Source organism: Mastigoproctus giganteus, chromosome 12 (assembly GCF_048544385.1).
Source record: "Mastigoproctus giganteus isolate SK-2022 chromosome 12, ASM4854438v1, whole genome shotgun sequence".
In the NCBI taxonomy this organism is placed as follows: Eukaryota; Metazoa; Arthropoda; class Arachnida; order Uropygi; family Thelyphonidae; genus Mastigoproctus; species Mastigoproctus giganteus.
The window spans coordinates 50,487,338-50,512,675 of NC_143586.1; the positions used below are offsets into that span (position 1 = coordinate 50,487,338).

Consider the following 25,338-nt stretch of genomic DNA (forward strand, 5'->3'; position numbering starts at 1 on the left):
AAGCTATGCTACTGCAATAAGATCTATTTAGATTAGGCTGGGAAATGGAAATTTAAGTTTAATGTTGACAGATGTAAACTTAAATTTACTGCATAACCGTACTGCTTTTGGTTATGCAGTAATCCTAGATTACTGTGTTGACCCCCCCCCCCCCCCCCCCTTATCTCTTCGGGGTACACCTGTGACGTCTATCCTGCTTAAATTATGCAATCGGTTAGGACAAAAAATCTGAGCCCTTGGAAATCAAGGGTTTCAATGGCTCCGGATTTCTGTAGCAACAGATCATGTTGTGCTTTGTAATGGAAAGACCACTTAGTGTCTTTCCATCCCGCAAGATCCATTTTCTTAGTTTATTTACCCTGGCGTGTTTCAAGATGCTGACAGAGAGTGGGATACACAAATAACACTTAACAACATTTATTGTAAACAAAAGGTCAAGTATACAATCTACTTTCACACAATAATAGTACAATGAGTAAAGTATGCATCAATTCTACGTGCAACCATATCCTAACAACAGGACAAGTGTTACAAAATCCAAAGATCTAGTGATTTCGTGCAATTCTACATTCTGTCTTTCAAAACGAATCAGGTCTTTTGAGTTTTGACATCCTCTAATTAATACTAGAACATAAACTATGATATACCTTATTGAACTAATACTAATTTCCACATATAAAAGAGTAAGAAAGGAAGCATTGAGTTTAAAGTATATTTGGCTGTTTCACACATGTTTATTCATACATAAGAATGGTCTGCTTACTAGTTTAAGTTGGTTTGTCCCGGGGCTTGTTACAAAACTTCCTTCTATAGTGGAGTTGACGGCAGTCCTGTCTGGTCTTCACAATTCTATCTCTCCGGCCAGAATGGATGGTGCAGACAGCTATTGAAGAGGCTTGGGCGAGAAGCCGATTGTGACTTCGGCAGTGACGACGACCAGCATTAGACTACTGCAGGGTTCCATTAGACCATGGCAAACCGACAGCAACTATGTTGATGGTGGTGAAGATCTTCCGAGAAACATAGGAGCGATGTTGACCAGAACCAGTAGGGCCTTCGGCGGTAGCGATGGGGACACTCATTTGGGCTCATTTTGGGCCCTTTTTTATATTCTGTGCTTTCCTTTGTCTTCTAGAGCAAAAACTCATTGGTCACTGGAAGTCACAAGTTTCCTGCCCAAGATGGTCCATGGATGACTCATGCTTCCAAAAGGATCCCTCTCTCTCTGGTTAACTTATTTGGGTGCCATGGTGTTGGAGACATTAATAAAAAAAAAAAAAAAAAAACTCCCACCTACTTTCTCATGCTGGCTTCCCTTCTTGCCAACCTCCCACGACTTCCGTTCTGTTACCCCGGTTGTAAAATCTTTTGGGTATCGCGGTTAGCGAAGAGGGCTTGACCTACTGCATTCTTTCATTGTAGATTAATTGATGCAACTCTAGCTATACCCCTAGATAACATTCTCTCTGGCTTACCGTATCCCATGTTCGACATATGCTGCGAATGTACTGGCCTTTGGCTCGGGTGCTGTGATAGTCTTTGGGGAAGTTCTATCTTACTTCTCATCTGATATGGGGAGAGGGAGAAACTAGTTAGAGTGAGAAGTTTTCACATTCCCTGGGATACAAACTTTGCCTATCTACAATGGAAATATTCTTTCAACTAGCAATAGGTACCCAATAGTGACATGATTGGGGTTTGTTGTTCTGTTGCAATATTGATAACTGGGTATTAGTATGGATAACCATACCAGCTGTGTGGCATTATGCTTAAAATGGTGGAAAATGAAAAAGACCGGAGGGTTAATTGTGCAGTCAAATGTGAAGTTCTCTGAGCAGTATAGACAGGAAGCCAGGGCAGCTCATGGGATTTTTTCAATGATATACAGGAATTTTGCTAGCAGGGATAAGGTGATTATCCCAGTGTATAAGGCCACATCTTGAGTACTTCATACAAGTTTGGAGGCCTCAATTTAGGAAAGATGTAGATCTGCTGGAACAGGTGCACAAAAGGGCAATGAGACTTGAGGGGAAACACATGGATACTTTTACCAAGACTACTGCAGACTTCAGTTCTGCAAATTGCAACATCTGGAGACTAGGCACCTGCATGATGACCTGATTGAGGTGAGTAAGGCTTTGAATGGATTGAGTAAGCCCAATGCTGATGACATTCTTCCTCTGACAACATACACATGAGAGGCATAAATTCAAATTGAAGGATGGTTGCAGGATGGATTCAAGGAAGAACTAAAACTGATGGGCAGGTGATATGGGAGGTTTTTTTTTTTTTTTTTTTTGGCTGCTGTGTAAGTTTCTTTTCTTGCAACATTTGCCACTACTAATACCATTTGCAGATATTTTAATAAATCTTATTTACTATTTAAGTCTCCAGGATAGAGGTATGTGATGTATAGTCTTTTAATTTATTGAAGACTGTACAAATTTTAATAAGCCAAGTGGAGTGAAGTGTTCATAAAGTTTAATAAGCAATTTGGGTTAAGAGGAGATTATTTTGCATAGTTTTGTCTTTCTCATTTAGTAGCATGTTTGTTTTTTGCATAGGCATGCTATAAGCATGTGTGTATATATTAGTTGTTTAACTGTGATTTGCATTTAAAAATATTTTTGTTGAATTATTTCATAATACAGTATGAAAATTTTATATTCCAGGCTGTCAATACTCTTGTAGAAAATTATAATTTTCCTTTTGAAGTTATTGACGGCAAAATTGGCTCTATATCAGTTTCAATTCCGTGGAACTGCCTTAAAGGCAATGGATTTATGGAGGTTCATAGTCTTCAGCTTACTGTACAGCCAAAACAACGTTCAGAAGATGGTAAGCTTTATCTATTAACCTTTAGAAACAATTTTTAGGTGCATTTTTATTATTAAAATATCTTTTCAGATACTGTATATTATTGGTTGTTCAGATGTAATATCACAACAGTAGCATTGTTAGAATAAAAGCATTGTGAATCAGTTCAATAAAAATAAGATAAATAAGATAAGAACTGATAAAATATTATAATAAAAATTAAAAATCCATGGGTTAGGAACAAATAAAAGCAGTTACAAGAAGCTTTCAAGGCAAATTTATTTTATCAGCTTGTGGATGGCACATATCAGTTACAAGGGGGGGAACCAACAAATAACCTGATGTCTACTGCCCACTAAGTTGATAACGAATTCTGCCTTAAACTTGGTTTTATTTGTTTTTTAACTGATCTTATTCATTTTTACCTTTTTGCCTGTTTATACCTCATTATTTTGTCACTTAACTTATTTTTTATCCTATCTTTGTATTTATCATATTTTATTAGTTGTGTTGGTTGTTGCAAGAAATTGTTAGTATTGTTGCTAGTTAGTATTATTACTGCCATTACTGACGTTTAGCAGTTTTTTTTTTTTTTTTTTTTATATATACTGACCTTAAACTTATTAATGCACATATGGCAAGAGCAGAAGCCTTATTGATACCAGTCAGAGTAACTTTGTTAGTTGCATTCCATGCACTGTTATATGTGGAGCTTTTTTAATTTCATTTCATTAAATTTTTTTTGTGTTCATTTACTAACACAGCCCTCCATTATACGATGATCTTTTATGTATGTATTGTTACTTAATAGTATATCTTATTACAGCAGGCCCTCGTTATAATGCAGTTCGCTTTACGCTGATTTGCAATAACGCTGTTCTTATATTATAACCCATATCTTACTATAACGCTCTTTTACAGATTTAACGAAATCGTTTCATTTGATGGAGTTGACAGCTTAAAAATGAATAGCAAAACAGCAATAAAACATTTCCCACGCCGACTTGAGAAATTTTCCCACACTTCCCACGTGCAATTTTCTCGCACGCTAATTTAATTGCAGTACAGTGACTTTGACTTTAAAATATTGATTCAGAGGTCAATATTTTAAAAACTAATCAAGTACATTGCTTGTAATATTTGCATTATATGCATTTATCCAAAGTCTAGTCATTACTCAGTACACTCCAACAGTTTACTCCAACATTGTATCATAATTACTGCAATCAATGCAGTTACATTTTCAAAGAGTTAATAATGGCAGATAAGAATGAAAAAGCAACGTTTGGTTAACGTTTGGATGCAGTATGAAGACTATAAATGTAAGAAAAAGACTGAATTTGAAAATTAAATTAGATGTTTTGAAGTGAATAGATTCTGGTCAACGACAAGCAGATGTGTACCATAATTTAGGACTTGCAAGTTTAACTGTAAGAACAATTATAAAAAAATAAAGAATTAATTTTAGCAGCGGGAAAGATAGCTGTTCCACTGCAAGCAACTAGGGCTAGGCTGGCTATTAGGATTGAAATGGAGAGACTTTAACTAATTTTATTGAAGATAATATCCAATGCAGAATTCAGTTAAGTATGAGAGAGAGAGAGAGAGAGAGAGAGAGAGAGAGAGAGAGAGAGAGAGAGAGAGAGAGAGAGACCTATTATGATCTGAAGAAAGCTCGCCTAAAAAAAAAAAAGTGGAACCATTGGATAGATTGGCTGGTAGAATAGAATTAAAATCGAGGGAGAAGCCGCAAGTGCAGATCAAGGAGCCAGAACTTTCAAAATAGAACTTGTTAAAATTATTGAAGAGGGGTATTATGTGTTATACTTCTCAACAAGTTTTTAACATAGGTGAAGCAGGACTTTTTTTGTAAACGAATGCCTAAAAGAAGTATAATATTGAAAGAAGAAAAAAAAGCATGCCAGGTTTCAAAGCGGCGAAGGATCGGTTGACTTTATTGTTGGGTGGTAATGCTGCGGGAGATTTACCAAGAAGAGGGTCAAAGTACAACACATTTTTCATGATTAAATTTCATCAATTAAATTAAATCAATTTAGATCAAATAAATTCATGATTTTAATTGGAATTAAGTTTAATTTTGATATGTAAGTAGTTACGTATCAAATTATATATACGTATGCAATACAGAATATTTTATATGTATGAATATTAAATATTTTGACCGACATTTGTGCATCTTTTCAATACCGTTTATTATTGATTTGGAAATATCCTATTGCACCGACCGCAACTCGCAAATACATATGTTACCTTATGGGAACGTGGTGCTTAAAGCGGATTCACTTAGTGCTCTGTTTTTCCGGAACGAATTATCAGCGTTAAGCGGGGGTCACCTGTATATAGGCAAGACCAGAAGACAATTTATATATTCATTCTGACTATATACTCATAGGATTAGGATCTTTTTCTTTATTCCCCTTCCTGGTGCTAAGCTCATAGGCCATGAAATTTTTATGGCAACATGCTGACTCAAACTTTCAACCACCTTATTTGTGTCTGCTTGCTAATTTACTGGACCAAGGAAAGATTGAATTACTACCCTAATAGAAATATTTTTAGGTTTTTATTGGCCATAGAAGTGAAGGGTTTCAGTGAAAAGTAAGACACTAAGAGAATAACAGTATGTAACAAAACTGTTCATATTTAATCATTTCTTATATTTTGTGCACTGAATCCAGCAGTCAGTTAGTTTGTCTCCAACGTTGGCATTTGAAGAAGTTACATTTTTGCAACATTTATGACATAAGCGTACACCAGTATTGTGATAAGAGCATCTGGTATTTGTGTGCATGCATCCTTTTTTCAGTTTGCTATGGTTGTCAAATGAAGGTGTAAATTATATCCAGACTCAATCTGTTATGTTTGTGGATGTCATGTAGGACCAAAGCATAATATCATTGGTGGCACCAAGTTTTGCAGTGCATACAAAAGTTATTTTGGAATGTGTATGGGTGACCAAGACAAGCTGTGGCATCTCATATCTACAGTTGGGTAGTTGCAGGTCAACCTTAAAGGGATGGTTTCAGGGCAGTTGTAAGTTTATTCCTTTGTTATCCGAAATATGGAGAAAGCCCACAAACAGTTGTGTTGGTTTTTTAGATATATCAAAGTTTAAAACATCTGTGGATCAAAAAGCTGAAGTGTGTTCCAACATACTATCCTTTGTTGCTCCAGTACCATACAGTGAAAACTTGCCCATTCCACCTTCTGAAGAAGTCTCCAGAATCAGATGATGAATCTAGTGAAGAGGATAAGTGGGGTTACACCTTGCAAGCCTGTTCAAGTAAAAGTGCCGCAATTCCCTAATCAGCAAGGATGGTGTAGTGTGGGACTTTTGTTTAACCAATTCCAATACAAAGCTCCTGTTATGTCACTTAAAAGAGTGGAATCTGCTGCATTCCAGCTGAGTGACTTCTACACACAGAAAAAGACTTGTTACTAATTCACATTTTTACACTGTGTGCATGCATCCATAATTCCTGTACAATTCTTCTTTTGGTGCGATTGATCTTTATGAAGAAATTGTAATTGGTCACAATCCAGATGAGTGGCATCTTTACCTAGATACCATTCTTCTGGATTGTGATTATAGACTACCAAGTTCGAAAGTTGTATTGCTTCACAATGGGAATATAACCCATGGATTCCTGTTGTGCGCTATATTCTTATTAAAGAAGACTATGGAAATGTGAAGCATGTGTTAGATAATAAAGTAAAAATGGGATGTCTCTGGGAACTTAAATGCTGGAGTTCCTTCTGGAACTCCAACATTTTGCAGATGTTAATTTCTATTGCTTCCTCTGACTCTGAGACAGTAGATCAGCTCTATAAGAGAAGAGAATGGTCTGCCAGAACTAGGCTGCAGCAATGTAATAAATAATCCCTTAGTTCAAAGAAATTGCTGTACTTCCACCACTCTATCAAGCTGTGGCTGATCAAACAGTTTGTTAACGCATTGGATCCTTCCAATTAAGATCAAATTTATAATATTAATATTAAGTAATATTAAGAGCAAAAATTACAAAGAGTGGACAATTGTGGGAAAATGCTGGTGCAGAACGTCAGTCAATCTCCATTGCTTGCATCTCACCTGTATTTTTTTTTTTTTTTTTTAAGGCCAAATCTAGGCAATGTTATTGAAGAGCATGGAGAAAGAGTCCTCAGGACAGTCAGTGGAGAAGAGATGCCAAGGAAAGTGGGATGAAGCTTGGTATGATTGTGGCTATTATATCTGGTTCTTTTTCCAGGATGATCATACTGCCCAAGATACAGTGATGTCCAAATATATATATTTATAAGAAATTTTCCACTTTTTATTTTGGGATTTCTTTAGCTTAGTCTGTACTTGTAGAAAAGATTAATATTCTATTTTGTACAGAAGTGAAATGTTAATAAATCTGATATGTTTTATTGCACTTTTAGTTTTTGTTAATTTCTAGTAAACTATTGATGCTATGTAAAAACTAAGATCACGTTCATAATGAGCATTCAGAATCTGCCCCTACTCTTCAGCCTCCCTTCTTTGAAACTTTCCCTTTTCCAGTCCAACTTTCGTAACAGTTAGGTAATTTCCTTGGTGATTTTGATGTTCACAACTCCATCAGACTTCAGCTTTCTAGTCACATGGATTGAGATTGTTGAGATGTACAGGCTTTTGCAATTACTAATGACCTTTGCAGATTGAGCATTTACCTGCCAGAATACCAGATAGTCATAACCATACACCCATCACTCTTGATTCTTTTTCGCATGAACAATCCTTTAAAGTACACAATCGAGGTGAGTAGTCCTCTAGGCACCTTAGATCACAACCTGGTGACAGTTTTTTTTCTCCAGTGGAGCTCTTCTCAATTTCAGCCTCTGTTTGGCATTCAAAGAATGCAAAATGTGATATTTCTATTCTTGTTTTAAATCTTATGATGTCAGTGTTTGCTCAGATCATGGCAGTGAGATTATTCTGGTAGGGATAAAAGATAAAATCCTTTATTCCACATTCAACCATAAAATTTCGTCTTTGTCTTGGTTTTCAAATAAATGTGCTAAGGATGTTCAAGATGAACCAATTGCAATAAGCAACATTTTTTTTTTTTTTTTTTAAATCCAAATCTCCAGGTTCATTTTCTGCCTACACTAAAGCTCAACAATTTAAGCGGTTATTAATCAGTCAGAGCTAGATTTTGAACAGGCAGAGACTAGAAAACTTGCTTCTTGTTTAAATGGTAGTTGGGCATTCTGGTCTCTTAAATGCTATTGGCTATAACTTTTGTCCATCATTTCACCTCTCGATGAAACTTGATGGTTTTCATTGCCTCTTCAGCTAAGCTCAATCTGCAAACATAAAGCTGACTTAGTAGCATCCTACTTTTCTGATAACTGATGTATTGGCAAATTACCTCCTACTGTTTCCAGTATACTCCACTCAGTGCCTCCTATAGTCTTCCAACAAAGGGATTTCAGAAAAATTTTGCACAATATTGATGTCAAGAAATCTCCAGGTTCCGGTGGTATTTTTCTGCTTGTTCTCTAAACCCGTGCTCTTGAGTTTACTCCACCTTTTTTTTTTTTCCCCCTCTATTCCACTGATGTTTATCCTGCTTGGAAATTTGCTCATGTTCAGCCAGTTCCTAAAAACGGGTGACAGATCCTTCCCATCCAATTTTCAACCCATTGCACCTCTACTCTTTCGAAACTAATGGAGAAATCCATTAACTGCCACCTCCTAAACTATCTTTAAATCCTCCATCTGGTCAATATGAATTTCATCAATGTCAATCCGCTGGTGATATATTGGCTATGTTGCCCATATGGGGACAAATTCAATGGAAAAGTTGGTGAAAACTCAAGCAGTTTCTCTCAGTATTTTTCTAATGCTTGTGATCATGCTTGACATAATGGCCTTCTGAACAAGCTTCCATGTTATGGATTGCCAACTGCTTTTTTGCAGTTGCAATTGGATATCCAGTTTTCTTTCTGACCACTAGCTGCAGGTGATAGTGGATGATCTTTGTCTTCTAACTTCTACACTAATGCTGGTTTACCCCAAGGTTCAGTTCTTTTTCTCCCTCTCTTCCTCTTATATTTTAATGACCTTCTACTGACTGAAAATTCTATCCATAGTCTTGCTGATGATCACGTTGCATTCCATCTTCCAGTTTAAGAAACCTTGCCCTGCACAAACAGCTTCCACTTTTGCAACCAGTCAACATCCATTTGCTGTCCAAGTTCAAACTCACAGAAACCTTTTTTTCCAGAGGCTGTTCCAGAAAACAAGTTTTCTGGAACAGCCTTCACATGTATTTGCTTAAATACATGTGAAGATTTCCACATGTATTTAAGCAAAAGAACGTATGAAGAAGAATTCCATCTTCTACAGAAATTAAACTCTAATGTCAGTAGGTATTTTCTGTCTTCACAACCTTAAACCCATGCATGGTACTTTAGGTTCTAATACCTTTTTGTGCTTGGGGTTTTCATAAGAAGAAAAAAAAACAGTAACTTGCCTTAAATCAATATCATTTTGTCGAGGCATATCCTATATGCAGTGTCAAACCGGATCCTAGACATTAATCCAATAGCACATGCCTGGAATGCTCAGAGTAGGAAGTTACCAGTCATCCCTCACTACACAACTTCATTGAGCTTGCTACTCAGCCCTTACTTTCATTAGCAGTTTATTTTCATTTTTCAGCATGAGCATCAAACTTTCTGTGTGTGTCTGTCTGTTGTTATCCATAGATATCACATGCATTGTTATTAGTTTATACTTCCGATGATTGCTGATATATTATTTTTTGGCTGCTCATGATCTTATTTGCATAAATTTGAAATTTCATATTAATTTGTTCAGTTTTGTGTTAAGATACATTAAAACCAAAATGAATGGGTTGTCACTATCCAATTAATTTCTTCATGTATGTTTTTGTGCAAGATTTTTTTTTCTTTTGATACCAGGTTAATTTTTATGTAACAAACTTAAAAAGCAAAGTCCTGCATTAGTAGAGGCATTTGATGCAAGCTTATGAAGCATCAGCCAAAAAAAAAAAAAAAAAAAAAACCACTTCACCCCTCTGTTTGTTTGAAATACCTGTCCAGCTGAGCCTTAAACTTATTTAGGCTATCAACTTCCACGACAAGGGATGGAAGTCTGTTCCATCAACCAACCACCCGCTGGCTAAAGGCAAATTTCCACACGTCTATCCTACATCTGTCTTTCCTCAATTTGAATTTATGCCCTCTCAGGTGATTATTATTCTGAGCAAGAGGAAGAATCCCATCAGCATTGAGCATGCTCAAACCATTCAAGGCTTTATACACCTCTATCAGATCACCTCGCTGGTGCCTAGTCTCCAGACACTGTAATTTGCAAAACTTAAGCCTTTCTTTGTAAGAGCACCCCTTTGTTCCATTCACTAATCTTGTTGCCCTTCTCTGTACTTGTTCCAGCAGCTCTACATCCTTCTTGAAATGAGGCCTCCAGACCTGTATACAGTACTCTAGGTGTGGCCTGACCGTTGCCTTATACAAGGGAATAATCACCTCCTTATCCCTGCTAGAAAAATTCCTATATATCATTGACAATACACCATGAGCTACTCTTGCAGTCAGTCTGCACGAATTTCCAGTATATCACTGCAAAAGAAAAAAAAAAAAAATGCCAGTTTGCATATATTTTATTTATGTACACAAAATAAATAAAAGAACTGAAATAAATGAAAATTTAAGCACTTCCTCTCCCCTCTCCTGGCTATAAGGATTTTTGTCAATTATGGACTAGTCCCCTATACATTTAATGGACCCTTCTCTCTTTGTTATTAGTAATTAATATTGTGACTCTTATCATATATTTTAAAATTAGGTTATAATAATATATATGTAGAAAAGATTGATTTAGTTTTTATGCTTTGCAGCATCTATGTTTGATTCTGTTTGGGGCAGTATGACTACCAGTATGCAGTTAGCAGAAGAATGTTTACGCCAAGGGCAGGAAGAAAAAGATGTAGAAGTAACATCTACCTGTGAAGGGTTAGAGCTCTTTGCACAGATAATTGAAACAGGTAAAGTTAATTGATTATGATATATTTTTTAAGAGAATCTGAAAAGTACTTCATCCTCTCTTATGCATATTCAGCTATCAATGTTTAAATTGCCAGTGGCTTCATTCTGGCAATTTAAGCATTGATAAATGTTTAAATTGCTAGACTAAATAATGCCCACAGACAGCTTTCTTTCCATAAGTTGGTTGAAAAATCAGAGCATGAGAAAATTTTCAAAGTTATGAAATAACCAAATAGCGTTTGCTATTTTATAATTTTGAATTTCCAGCATCATATACCTCAAAGTATTTCACGTTGGGCAACTTCAGTTTTGTTAGGAAATTGTTGTCACTTTGTCTGAGGAATTAGCAATTCCTGAAACAGATGTTATTGTAATTTTATCTTTCAAACAAGTTGCAGATTTATCTCTCACTGATGCTATTTGTTTGGAAGTGGTGCAATATATAGTATTTACTAGGTAGCTTAAATTTTTCTTTTTATAAATCCTAATTTAGAAAATGCTAAATAGCATTAGTTCTATAATTACTGACCCTCAGAAAAGTGAAATTTTTTTTTTTAACCTAGACTTTGGCATCAAAATTAAATTGCACTCCTAACCTCCATTTCGTGGTTTTAAAATTAAAAAACATCACATGAAACAAATTTTGTTAGGTTTTCTATTTCTCTGTTGCAAAAACCTACTCTCTAAAATTGTTTAATTTTATCAGTCCCAATAATCTGGCTAATTGACCTGTGACTAAATAACAACAGTTAAGGACATTCTCTTCCAGTTCTCAGGATACTAATGCAGGTAATCCTTATCTAATTTAGTTGGGTATTAATTACTTTTGAATTGACACTGTCTGTATTTTAGATTGGGGTTTCCTAACAGTATTTGAATTCTTCTAAGACAATTGATTTCAGAGATGATTGAAAAACTTCTCTCTTATTTGCCTCCTTTTCTTTTACTACCATTTTGAACATCTCTCTCTCTTCCCCCCCCCCCCCACATAATAGCCACTGCTGCTAATGCACCAGAAAAATTCTAATCCAACCAACCAAATCTTTCTCTATCTCATACACGCTAACATAACATCTGTGGTCTCTAGATTCCTTTGACCTTGCCTACACTGGTTGGAACTGAGTTAGTATCAGTCTGTCTAGCAATGGCACTCACAGTAATTTACTGCAATTGGCAAGCTCCTTTTGGATCATATAGAAATGAGATTACCAAGTTTCACCTAAAGTAAGCATTAATTAACTATTAGTTTTTTTGCTAAACTTAAATTAAAACAGAAACTGAATTATCTTTGCACACATGTGCTCTTTATAGTTGCAACACTACAAATTGTATAGCACATGCTATGCTTTATAGAATGATGTAGAAACCTCCTTTTCTAAAATTGTTTACCAGTATAGTATGCTTTCAAATATTAAATGCACCTAAGGTTTTTCTGTTTTGAATTGTCTCTTAGACCTCTCCAACTCATTTATCATTGCTTCAAGGAAGACTCTGTTGTAAGCTTTTTTTTTTTTTTTGTTTATAACTGTGGTTTTGCTATCTAGATGTAGCTTTCAAAAGCATTTACAGAGTTTCATCAGAAAGATCTGAATTTTTTTTTTTCCCATTTGACTGAATGTTGTACTCAGCATTGCTATGAGGAATTGTTAAAATGCCAAGCATGACTCAAGATAATTTTTCATATTTCAAGTTTTCTTTACACTTATTAGTTCCCCAACCAAGAGTTATTGTACTTTTTTTTTTTTTTTTTTTCATAATAGCTTCTGAAAGGTTCACACACTGAAATTGACAGAAGTGGTACTAAAAAACATTTTTTACTTTGTCCATCTCTTGCTACTCCACTTTTTAGGCCAACTGTATAGCAGAATTATATGGTTGTTCTAAAAATGAATTACCACTGGACTATATAGAATTATCAATATGAAGTGCTAGACAGTTTCTAAATGAATTCCATGTGCTTTCATGTTGGTCAGCAGAAGATATCCATTGTTGGTGTTGTAGAGTCATTTTTAAATTTGGAACCTTTTTTGGGCAAGTTTCTCATTATTGTTGACGATAAAAAAAGAAAGCTGCTTCTGATTTGATGAGTGTGTGGGTTTTTTTAGGAATGGTCACTGCAGTGGGATATAACTTGAAATCATTTTTGTTACCACCATCTGTGTTAGTAATGGAAGTGGCTTATTTTTTTGGAAGCCATCAGCAATTTTCTCTCTCTCTCTCACTGTATATATATTTTTTTTCACTATTTCATTAAGAGGAAACTTATTTCAGAATAATGCTCCTGCACAATCAAGAGCTCAGAGGAAGATAAAGTATTTCATGTTGAAACTCAACTATTTTGCATTTCTTTGTGTGCATTGTACATTGTTATGCTTATTTGTTTGCAAACATTAAATTGCATTTCTTACCACTTGACTGAAAAATGATATTGGGATACTCTTCTTTCATTACACAAAGCAAAAGTGTAACCCTCTAGATTTTGTAGTGATTTGAAAATTTTTAGAATATTTCTTTTTAAATATGAAATTATATTTCTTTGGCATCTCACTAAGGAGCACCTATTAAATCAAATTTAGCTTTGCATCATCCAAACAAAGTATGAAATAACATTACAGTATATCTAACCTTTCATTCCATGTGTTTCACATTTTTATGCAATATAGACCAATCATACCCGATTGCCAATTGATAACTAGAGATGAGCAGAAAAATTTATTTCATGCACAAGTTTTCAGAACTTAAATTCTGAATTTAACAGCGAAACCATAATTTTGCAGCCTTTCTTTTATGAAAAAGAGGAAATTATAGGATGGTGAACAAGAGAATAGGTTAAAAAATGGAATCTCTTTCACAAAATATGTAATTATGATATGCAGGATTCGCCCAGACTGCTTGGTCTGCTTCTGCAGACATTGATCCTTGAACTGGTATTAGTCTTTGGTCTTTTAGTAGTATCCATCCATATAATTGAAAAATGTGATACCATATTTAAAATATCACATCAACCTTCCAATTTTATTTTGTTTTTTAGCTCCATATACACCTATTGTCTTCTCACTGTCTATCTGCAAGTAACAAGTTGACTTCCAGTGGGTGCATTTTTGGGAAATTTTATATTTGGGCCTTTTAAAAATATTTGTTGATCCTATTCCAAATTTCATTAAAATCAGAAAAATAGAAATCTGGCAGTTATTTTTATTTATTTATTTATTTTTTTTATTTCCATACAATTTGTATATAAAAAAAGAAATTCCTAGATTAGATGTAGTTTTAATGTATTGTTAGCTTTTGAAGCCTATACGTGCTTCATGTGTACTGTTATTTAGCATTAATGAATGTGGTGTCACTTGTGAAGAGGTACATATGTATAGATTCCTTGGTGATTTTAATGTTCACCACTCCAGCTGGTCAAGATGCTGAGGCTTTTGCAATTACTAATGACCTTGCACAGATTGTTCATTGTCCTACAAGAATTCTGGACAATCTTAACAATACAGCCAACACGCTTGATCTTTTTCTAACAAACAGCCCCTCTAAGTACACAGTCGAAGTGAGTGGACCTTTAGGCACCTCAGATCCCAACTTGGTGATTGTCTCTTCTACGATGGAACCTTTATCTCATGGCTATTCCCGATCTCTTTTTGTTTGGCATTACAAGAATGCAAAATGGGATGACCTGCTAGATTTCTTTTCCTTGGTCGGATTACTGTTTCAAAACTTCTGATGTCAGTGTTTGCTCAGATCCTGTCAGTGAAATTATTCTTGTGGGAATGGATTCCTTTATTCCACACTCCACTTTAAAATCTTGTCCTTTATCTAAACCTTGGTTTTCCAATAAATGTGCTAAGGCTGTTCAAGAGAAGAACATTGCATATTGTAATTGGCTTGTTTCCAATTCTTCAGTTTCTTTTCTGCCTACATGGGTAGCCCAGCATTCTGGTCTCTTGCCAAAGCTATTGGCCACAACTTTTGCCCATCTCTGCTCCCACCTCTATCAAAACCAGATGCTCTGTTGTCACTTCGGCCAAAGATAAAGCTGACCTGCTAGCATCCCATTTTTCTTCCTACTCACATATTAATGGTCTTGGTAAAACACCTCCCACCATTCCTAGCATGCTCCATTCAGTGCCTCCTGTGGGCTTCCATCAAAAGGGTGTCAGAAGGTTTTTGACAAACCTTGATGCTAAGAAAGCACCAGGTCCTGATGGTATTTCTCCACTTGTTCTCAAAACCTGTGCTCCTGAACTTGTGTTCTTTGCCGCCTTTTTCACTTTCTTATTCCAAAGGTGTTTTTCCTTCTGCTTGGAAATTTGCTCATATCCAGCCAGTTCCTAAAAAGGGTGACAAATCCCTCTCATCCAATTATTGTCCCATTGCAATTACTTCTCCTCTTTCTAAAGTAATGGAGAAATCAATTAACTGCCAACTCTTAAACTACCTGGAAACTTTGTCTGATCAACGATCGTCACTCTCGATCCACTGATATTCTGGGTTATGTTACTCATTTATGGACAAATTCAATGGAAAAGTTTGGTGAAACAAGCAGTTGCTTTTGATCGTGTTTGGCATAAAGGTCTTCTAAGCAAGCTCCCATCTTATGGTTTGCCAACTTTTTTTGTAATTGGTCATCCAGTTTTCTCTCTGTTCGCTCACTGAGGGTCTGTCTTCTCACTTCTCCTCCACCAATGCTGGTGTCCCCAAGGTTCAGTTCTTTCCCCCACTCTTTTCCTCTTGTATATTAATGACCTTCTTCCATTTACTGGAAATTCTATCCATAGTTTTGCTGATGATAGCACATTGCATTTCACTTTCTATTTTGAGAAACCTTGCCCTGCTCAATCACCTTCAACTTCTCGAATATCCGCTACCAATTCCTTAAATGCCGATCACCAGGTAATTCTCCAGTGGGGCAAAGACAACTTAGTTGATTTCAATCTTTCTAAAGCTCAGTCTTGTCTTATCTCGCAAAAAGGATTCTTTTTCTCCTATGCTTATCTTTGGTGACACTCAGATTTCTAGGCAAAATGATATCTCTTTTGGGATTACCCTGATTTCTAATCTCTCTTGGCACAAGCACATTACAAATATTGTTTCCTGTGCATTCTCTTTTTTCTCGCCATTACTTTTCTTCCAAACAGCTGTTCACTCTGTACAAATCGCAAATCTGCCCTACCATGGAATATTCTTCCCACATCTGGGTCAGTGCCCTCAAAACCTCTCTCTCAGGCTTCTAGATTCCATTCAGAAGAGGGCAGTTAGGTTAATTAATAACTAATCTCTAACAGAATCCCTCCCCTCGCTGTCTCATAGACATACTGTTTTTGCTGCATGCCTTTTCTACAGATACTTCCATGGGCACAATTCTTCTGAATTGGCTTCTATAATTCCCACTCTTTCAAATCAGTCTGAACACATGCCGCCACCAGCCAACATCCATTTACTGTCCAACTTCAAACTCACAGAACCAACTTTTCATCTTCATCGTTTATTCATTCAACTGCCGTTTTTGGGAACAGCCTTCCTTCATACGTATTTCCTTAAAATTACAGTCTACAGAAGTTCAAGTCTAATTTCAACAAATATTGTCTTTCATCTTCTCAGCCTCCAACTCAAGCACAGTACTAAGTACTATAGGTTCTAATACCTCTCGTTTCGGGTTTTCATAAAAAAAAAAAAAAAAAAAAAAAAAAAATAGTATGTGGGAATAGTATATAGTATAGTAATAAATATTATTCAATTGGAATTATTCTAAACAGCTAAGCTTAGAATGTAAAACTATAAACTGTAGTTCTGTGATATTTTTATAAACATCACAGAAAAAGAAGAAAAAATTCATTTAATTTAAGATAAAAAAAAAAAAAAAGATTTAATATACCTGAAATTTAATGCCTTGTGTACATTAACTAACTGGTTTTGGAAGCCATTGCTCTCTAGATATATACTCCAACTTCGTCTCAGGTTCACCTTTGATCAAACCAGGGACAGATATCTTCATTCAGTTTATTTTTCAGTCATGCCTTTTCAATTTGGGCTGAGTTTGCTGGTTTCATACAGAAGTGTATTGTTTCCTTGGGTATTTTGTCTTGCCAAAAGAATAGTTTTAGAACAAATGCTAATTTACAGACATTGATGTACTGAGTTATACTTGCCAAAAACAGTCTAACCAAGCATCTGTTTTAATCACATTTCTGAATTTAGATCAAGTCTATCTCTGACTGCCAGTATATTAAATCCTATTTGTGGTGTTCTTGTAATGTTATTCTCTTAGGCTTTCCATTCCTCATGTGCTCATTCCATAAGATTAAAAAAAAAATCTCCTTAACAGCATCAGTCAGTTTGCAATTTAAATTGGCAGTTCATTTTGGTTACTGGTTACTATCAGTTGAGCTGCCAAATATGAGTTAATTTCTATTCTCTCTTGTGTAACACATTATGGTTGCTTTCTTAGATAATTTCAGCCCTTCTTGCTGAGAAATACATTCTTCCATATTTTCTCACGTCTTCTGTCCTTCCACCTGTATTGCCATAATTTTTTTTTATTCCACTTAACCATTTATACTCACTGTCTTTCTGCAACTTCTCTACAATCTGCCACTTGATGTACTCATTCTATATTCTTTTCTTTATTTTGTATATTGACCATTCGTATCAACATCATTATCTTAGATATTTAGGATATCTGTGATGTGGTGTTCTCATTAGGAGTAAAGGCCAACTTTTGAGAAAATAAAGTTAATTCAGATTTATTTAATATAATTATCCAGAAATTCTGTATTAAAATTAATAAGAAAATTACTGCACCCTTGTGGTAAAAGTGCATTAGTTTTCTGTGTAATTTTAAAATTGTAAAACTAAATTTAAATTATTTTTCAATTTAAAAATTTTCTCCCAATTCAGTACTCTGCAAGATAAGAGTGAGGTGTTTTGATACAATTATTCGCATAGAACATTTACCAAGGGATGCAAAATCTGGAGTTGCCCTAGAAATGCATATAAAGCAGTAAGTATAAAAGTAACTGAAGTTCAATTTTAATTAAATTGCATGTCTTTTCTTTTATAAATTTAAATTGATCAAATTTAATATCAATTATAAAAATGTGATATTTCAACGTTATAGCAGAGAATAACTCTTTTGGCCTGCAAGACCATTGTATTCCCCAACCTCCCTCTACCTTCTACATAATACTTCCATTTAAGCTGTTTACTCCTTTGCTAATTGTTCTCTTAACCATTTCTTTGTAATATATACAAAGCGGTGGCTAGGTAAAATACATACCTTTTTGATATGTATCCTACATACAAAGGGGAGGCAAGGTAAAAGATATTTTTACTTTACACACAGGAGTAGTGAGGGTTGGTAAAAATGACCTCTACAGGTCAAAGGAGTTGATTCCTACTATAGTGTGATGTTAAAATTTGCAGATGTTGACAACATTGATGGAGTTAAATGATAGGACTGAATTGCTTCTTCAGACTTCCGTGATGGTCAGAAAAGTGACAGCTTTGCTGCATCAAAACATTTTGATACAGCAAAATATTACTTAGGGAATAGCAACCCTAAATACAATATGGATGGATGAAGTTCTCCAAGCAGTGTAGGCAGGTGGCAAGGAAAGTGTGTGGTGTCATATTGTTGATTTATTGAACAGTTGCTTGTAGAGATAGGGAGATCATAATCCCACTGTATAAGGCAATTCTTTCACAGGCCAGGTGCTAGCTGGCCTGAGAAAGCTATGTGATCAAACATAGTGGTCTGTCTCTGTCATTCAATCAGGTAGTATATTACCTTGCAGCCTCTACTCCACCAGCTAGTGACTGCAAGGAGTGTGAGTAGTGTATATATGGGAAGAATTGTTGGGGCCACATTGTCAAGAAGCTGGGTATAATCTTGCCATGTGTATGCCATCCAAAAATTTCATTAATTCATAAAATGAACCTCCACCCCTCTTGTTTTACTTGATCTACTGAATGCACCCTAACCAGTCAAACCAATCTGAAAATTTTTAAATTTACTCATTCATTTCCCAAATATATGTGGTCTCGGTTCCAATCCACCTACAATCTGTCAAGCTCCACTTTTCTGACAGAATCTAATTTCTTTGTCATCAGTTACCTCAACAATGAGTTGCCATAATTGTTCCTAAAGGTGGTACTGGTGTGTATATATACTTTGATATTCCTTGTTAGAGACTTCCTCATCTGGAATCTCCTCTTGCATAAAATTTCTCTGCCCCATTCTCTCATTATTCATTGACTATTTTTCTCCCAACTGTACCAATCACGTAACTCTTTGATTACTTTTTTGAAGCTTGATTTTCTCTAGTTAAACTTTGCTAACAGTGCACTAATTTTACTTAGTGGTGAACATTTTACGGTTACTCAGCTGGCCAAGGTGACTTGTTCATTTACCTACAAGAATACCAGACAATCCTAACCACACCAACACTCATTTTCTCACCAGCAACTCTTCAAAGTACATAGTCAATGTCAGTGGTCCTCCAGGCATCTCACCTCACAACTTGGTGATGGTCTCTTCTCTAATCTAGCCTCTCTTCAATGACCATTCTCAGCCTCATATCATTTAACATTACAAAAATGCAAAATGGGATAATCCATGGTTGCTTTACTAGTTTAGATCTTCTGATCCAAATATTTGCTAAGATTGTGTCAGTGAAATTGTGCTTGTAGGTATGAAATCCTTTATTAGCAATGGCCACATGGTGCAAGGAAGTCTACGGCTTATGCTGCACCAACCAAAAAAAAAAATACATAATAAAATTAAAAATAAATAAAATAAAAAGAATAAAAATAGTAATAATAAGAAAATTAAAAGAAAATAAAAAAAATAATAATTAATGAGAGAAGGAAATGGACAACCAGCTGGCCTTTTGAATTTCCCCAAAATGTTCAGCCTCTGCCACCCGTGTAGGTAACTTGTTCCAGTAATTTCTAACTCTCTGCCCGTCACCACCAAATACGGAGGATGTGGAAAGGTCAGGGAATGACCATTGCATATCCCGGAGCAATATGGCTTTAGTTGCTAATGCTCCTAAAAAAAACAAACTCTCTGGCTAAAATAAAACTTTCTGCAGTCCAGTCTAAACATCTCCCCCCGTAACTGGACATTATGGCCTCTAGTTCTAGAATCATTTATAACACTGAAATTTTGTCCTCATTCATTTTACTTATGCCTCTCCAGAGCCTTGAACGCCTCTATCAAGTCTCCTCTAAGGTGCCTAGTTTCCAATATACTCTCTTTCCTCATATGGATGCCTTTTTGCCAATCTCACCAGGCGAGTTACCCGTCTTTGGACCCTTTCAAGAAGAACAATGTCTTTCTTTAGGTGCAGTCTCCATACTTCCACACAGTATTCCAAGTGTGGTCTAACAATAGCCTTATATAATGGGATTATGACATCCTTGTCTCTACTAGTGATTGTTCAATAAATCATCAATAAGATACCATGGGCCTTCCTTGCAACCAGTCTACAATACTCATCCCTGACCGTATTGTAATACCCAAGTCCCTTTCCTCCACTACCGGCTTTAGTTCAACTCCACCCAGTGTATAAGTTTTTTGGGGTTATTGTTCCCCAGGTGCAATACCTTATACTTTTGCTGGATTAAAGCATAGCTGCCATTTTTCTGACCATTCCTGAAGTCTATCTAGGCCACTCTGAAGAAGCTCTGTGCTTGGCACGATCAATAACTACTCTACCAATCTTTACATCTGCAAATTTAGACATCATGCCTTCTATCCCTTCATTGATGTCATTTATGGAAATCAAAAACAATGGTGGTTCTAATACTGATCTTTGGGGAACCCCACTTCTTACATTAACTCAGTATGAGGAATAACCATTTATCACAACCCTCTCCCTCCTGCCCTGAAGCCATCCAGCTATCCATCTAAGGATTTTCCCTGTGATTCCAACCTGTTCCAGCTTATAGAGTAACCGCTCATGTGGGATTGAGTCAAATGCTTTGCTGAAATCCAAATAAACAATGTCAATTATTCTGTCAAGTCCAGCTCTTGAGTGACCCTGTCAATATTATTCTGCATTCCAACCCAAAGTGACCCTGTCAATATTATTCTGCATTGCAACCCAAAATCTCTTCCTGAATCTTGGCTTTCCTTGGTTTCCAAGCTAAGAATGTAGCATATTGCATTTGGCTTTTATCCAAATCTCCAGCTTCATTTTATGTCTTTACTTAAACTTCCAGCAATTGTAAAACAGTTATTAATCAGTCCAAACTTGATTTTGAAAAGTAGTAGAAAACTTAACAAGAAGCAAGTTTTCCTACCCTTTAAACAAGAATTTGAAATGGTGGGCAAGCACTCTGGTCTTTTACTAAAGCTATTGGCCACAACTTCTGTTCTTCTACACTGTCCTGTTATTCAACCTGATGGTTCAGTTGTGTCCTCAGTTAAAAATAAAGCCAACTTACTAGCTTTTTGTTTTTCTTCTCTCTAATTCTTGTATTGACAGTCTTGATAAATTGCCTCTTACTATGCCTAATAAACTGCTCTATGCCTCCCATGGTCTTACAACAGAAAGACATTAGAATTTGGGAAATCTTGACGTAAAGACCTTTACAGATCCTGATGCCATTTCTCCACTTTTCTCAAAACATGTGCCACTGACCTTGCTCTTGTGTTGTATTTTACTTTTGCTTATTTTATTGATTTTCCTTCAGCTTGTAAATTTGCTTATATCTAGTTAGTTCCTAAAAAGGGTGAAAATCCCTCCCTCCCAGTTATCATTCCACTGTGTTTGTCTCTACTCTTTCCAAAGTACTGGTGAGATCAATCAACTGCCAACTCTTAAACTATCTCGACCCTCCATCTGATCAGTGATTTCCAGTATAAATTGTGTTCTCTATCAGGGATATGTTTCCTGATAGAGATGTGAAATTGGCAATGTGCTTTTGTCAAGGAAGTCATTATTAGTTCCCTTTTAGAGATATGTGAAAAGCAATATTGGCAATGTTTAGAAGTCAGGATTTCTGATTTCTTATGACATAAGAACATTGCCAATATTGCCTACCCCTGCATAAAAAAAAACCTATTTTCTTTTTCTTTTTTTTTTTCTGTTACTTTTCTTATAGCCTGATCTGTAGGAATCTCAAATCTGCCCTACCATGGAATATTATTTCCACATCTGGGGGTGGTGTCCCCAAATCTTTCTCAGCTCCTTGACTCTATTCCAAAGAGTTAATGAATGACATCTCTTACCAAATCTCTCCTGTCTCAGATGCGCAGTTTCTGCCGTATAGATACTTCCAAATTGGCATCTGTTATTCCCCATTTCTCGTTCAAACATGTGCTAACCAGTTAGTATCAGCCTAAGCCTAACTTCCATTTCCTCTTCCTCATTTACCATTTCTACTTCTGTTCTCTGGAACAGCCTTCACTCATATTATTTCCAGAAAATTGCAATCCACAGAAATTCAAGTGTAATTGTCAAAATTTACCTTCTATCTTCTCAGCCTTCAACCCATGCACGGTGCTAAGTACTATAGGTCCTAAGATTCACCTCTTTGAAAAGAGCTCTGGTGCCATGGCTTATATATAAAAGAAATCACTAAAGTGGGGAGAGAATGTTTATTTACTTTCTGTTTGAATTTTGAATATAAGTTTTTGTCTGCTACAGTATGTTGTGTACAGAAAATGCTGAAATACCAAAATCAGTTTTGGGTAGACCATTATGCTCATGAAGTTGTTTAATTTAGCAAATTATATTAACTCTGCAGTGGTGTTACCTGCATTTATAACAAAGAATTTGGTTCTACACCTGTCAGATGTAAACTTTCTTTTAATTTCTGAAAAAGTGAGTTTTTTGAATTCATTGTATTATATCAATATTTCTGCTTTTTTTTTTAATAGATTGCAGTTCTTATTTTTATTAATTTTTTAATAAAAAATTAAATATTTAAAAATGCTCTTTACACCTTTATTTAAAAAAAAACAAAAAATATATACATCTATGTGTGCATGCACGCATATGTATACATTTTTTTATTTATAATTCTGATAATATGAGTTTTATAGAATTCTTAAAATACCGTGATTGCTATTTGGAATTTAATTCTGATAAGTAAAAAAAAGAAATTATAGGTACAGTGGTTTCCGGTTATTTGGGACACATCGGGACTAGTACATTTTGCCCAGATTAATAAGCTGCCCCAATTTGTACGATCAAATCACATTATGATGGACTCTCCATAGTAAAGTTGTTGTTGTTATTTGGTTTTTATGAGCATTAGTAACTAAGACCATATTGCTCCAGGAATATGCATTGGTCATTCCCTGACCTTTCCGCATCCTCCGTATTTGGTCACGGGCTCGAACCCTGGTCTAATCAAGAAGCGTGTGCTATGCACTGCCGCTCCTGCCCATTTGGCTACGGAGGCATCCATAGTAAAGTACTATTCACTATAAGATATGCTGTTAGCACTGGTCATTGTGATCACGTTTGTGAATTGAATTTTAATTCTTTTAAACAAAGATTCTAATAGGCAAAAATAGGAGGAATATTATCTACAGGCTATAAAAGTATATATATTAAGCAAATTTACACTTTATTACCTTATCAGTTAAAATATTAAATGATACTTGAAAATCTGAAAAATATTTTCCGCAGGTTAGCATTAGCAAAATAAAAGTAAAAATAAATTTACTCTTACGTGCATAGCTTAATACGTATGTACTAACTTTGATATTTATGTTCACTGGCATTTTGTGTGTGTGTGGGGGGGGGGGGGTTAAAATTTAATACAGTAAAAAGATAAGCAATCAATAATAGAGAACACGGCATGCACAAATTGCAGCTAACACAATATGTGCAAGTTAAGAAGCTTAAAAAATAGAAATGAAAAGAAGATTCTGAAAATTTATTTTTTTTATATGATTTGAAGATTTCATGGAAGGGGAAATGCATTTCATCATAATAATGTAAAAACCCACAATTCCAGCTTGTCTTGTTTTGTCTTCCTTCACAGATTAGGCAATCTGCCTGTTCTGATCTCAGAGGTCTGCCCATCTTTTCTTCGGTCTTCCTCTGTCTCTTTTTCCTTTTGCTTTATATGTGTAAGCTAATTTAGGGAATCTATCTTCCATTCTTTCTACATGTTCTTTCCATCTTTGTCTATATTCTATAATTTTTTCATTAATTGAGTAAATCTTTAATTCCTTTCTAATATTTACATTTGGTATTTTATCTAATTTTGTACATCCTTTAACATATCTTAATTTCATTTCTGCAGCTTGTATTCTATTTATGTCTCTTTGTTTCGGTATTCATGTTTTAGAACTTTAAAGAAGTGTTGATATTACCATTACTTTGTAAAATTTCAATTGTGTTTCTTTCCTTGTTTTCTTAGCCAGAGTTCTTTTTATTGTTCCACATATTTTGAAATTTCGCCCATTTCTGGTTCATATCTTCTTCGACATCATATGTTATATCACATCCTAGATATTTAAAATGTTTTACTTGCTCTAATCTTTTGTCCATAACTTTTTGTTCTCACTGTATTTTTCCCCTTAAAAGCCATTATTCTAGTTTTCATTGTTGATATTTTAACTTTATATTCTTGTTATTTGGTTTAATTTAAATACTGCTCTTTGTAAATTATCTTCACTATCTTGAATAATTACTTGATCATCTGCAAATAACAGTGTACTTGAATAATAAATTTATGCTTAATAAACTGTGTTAATACACTTAATTTGTTGTTCTTATTCTAAAAACATTACTACTAAAGTAACAATGTCAGGGAAAAAAACTTTTCAGTGTACTTTTCATATCCTTTTAATTTAAAATTTTCCCTGATAGCAAAGAATGAGTACCAGCACCTATATATATATATATATATATATATATATATATATATATAATTTTTTTTGCTTTTTTTTACAAAAAAAAAGCACTGCCTGTATTAATTTCTTCTTTCCATTTACATATCATATCCTCCATATATATGTTAAACAACGTTGATGACAAGCTACATCCCTATCTAACTCCTTGATTTATTATACTTTCTTCTGTTAATTTGTTACCTGTATCTTTTTACTATTTTTGTTCCTTGATATAAAGTCTATTATTTTTGTAAGATGCTTTGGGTATCCTTTATTACTTAATATGTCCCATAGTTTTCGTCTGTTTACTCGATCAAATGCTTTTTTCATAATCTTTAAATGCTAAATGCGTTTCTAAATTAAACTCTTTTCTTTTTTTCTATTTGTTTTAATATAAATATATTATCTGTACATCTTCTTTTTCTGAATCCTGCCTGTTCTTCTATTAATATTTCATCAGAGATAATTTTAATTCTATTATTTATTATTTTGCTATACATTTTTATATACTGTATTTAGTATGCTAATCCCTCTAAAATTCTTTATCATTTCTATTTCCTTTTTTAAATATTGAAATAATTTTTGCT

The 25,338-nt window shown here is 35.0% G+C and overlaps 1 protein-coding gene across 1 annotated transcript in view; it reads left to right on the forward strand.

Annotated features, from left to right (window-relative positions):
- Atg2 (Autophagy-related 2) overlaps positions 1-25,338 on the forward strand; it is a 359,564-nt gene that overhangs the window by 17,891 nt on the left and 316,335 nt on the right. Inside the window, exons 2-4 of the mRNA XM_090386633.1 lie at positions 2,673-2,838; positions 10,746-10,892; positions 17,791-17,893. Coding sequence (XP_090242759.1) covers positions 2,673-2,838; positions 10,746-10,892; positions 17,791-17,893 — 416 coding nt within the window. The remainder of the gene's footprint in view (positions 1-2,672; positions 2,839-10,745; positions 10,893-17,790; positions 17,894-25,338) is intronic.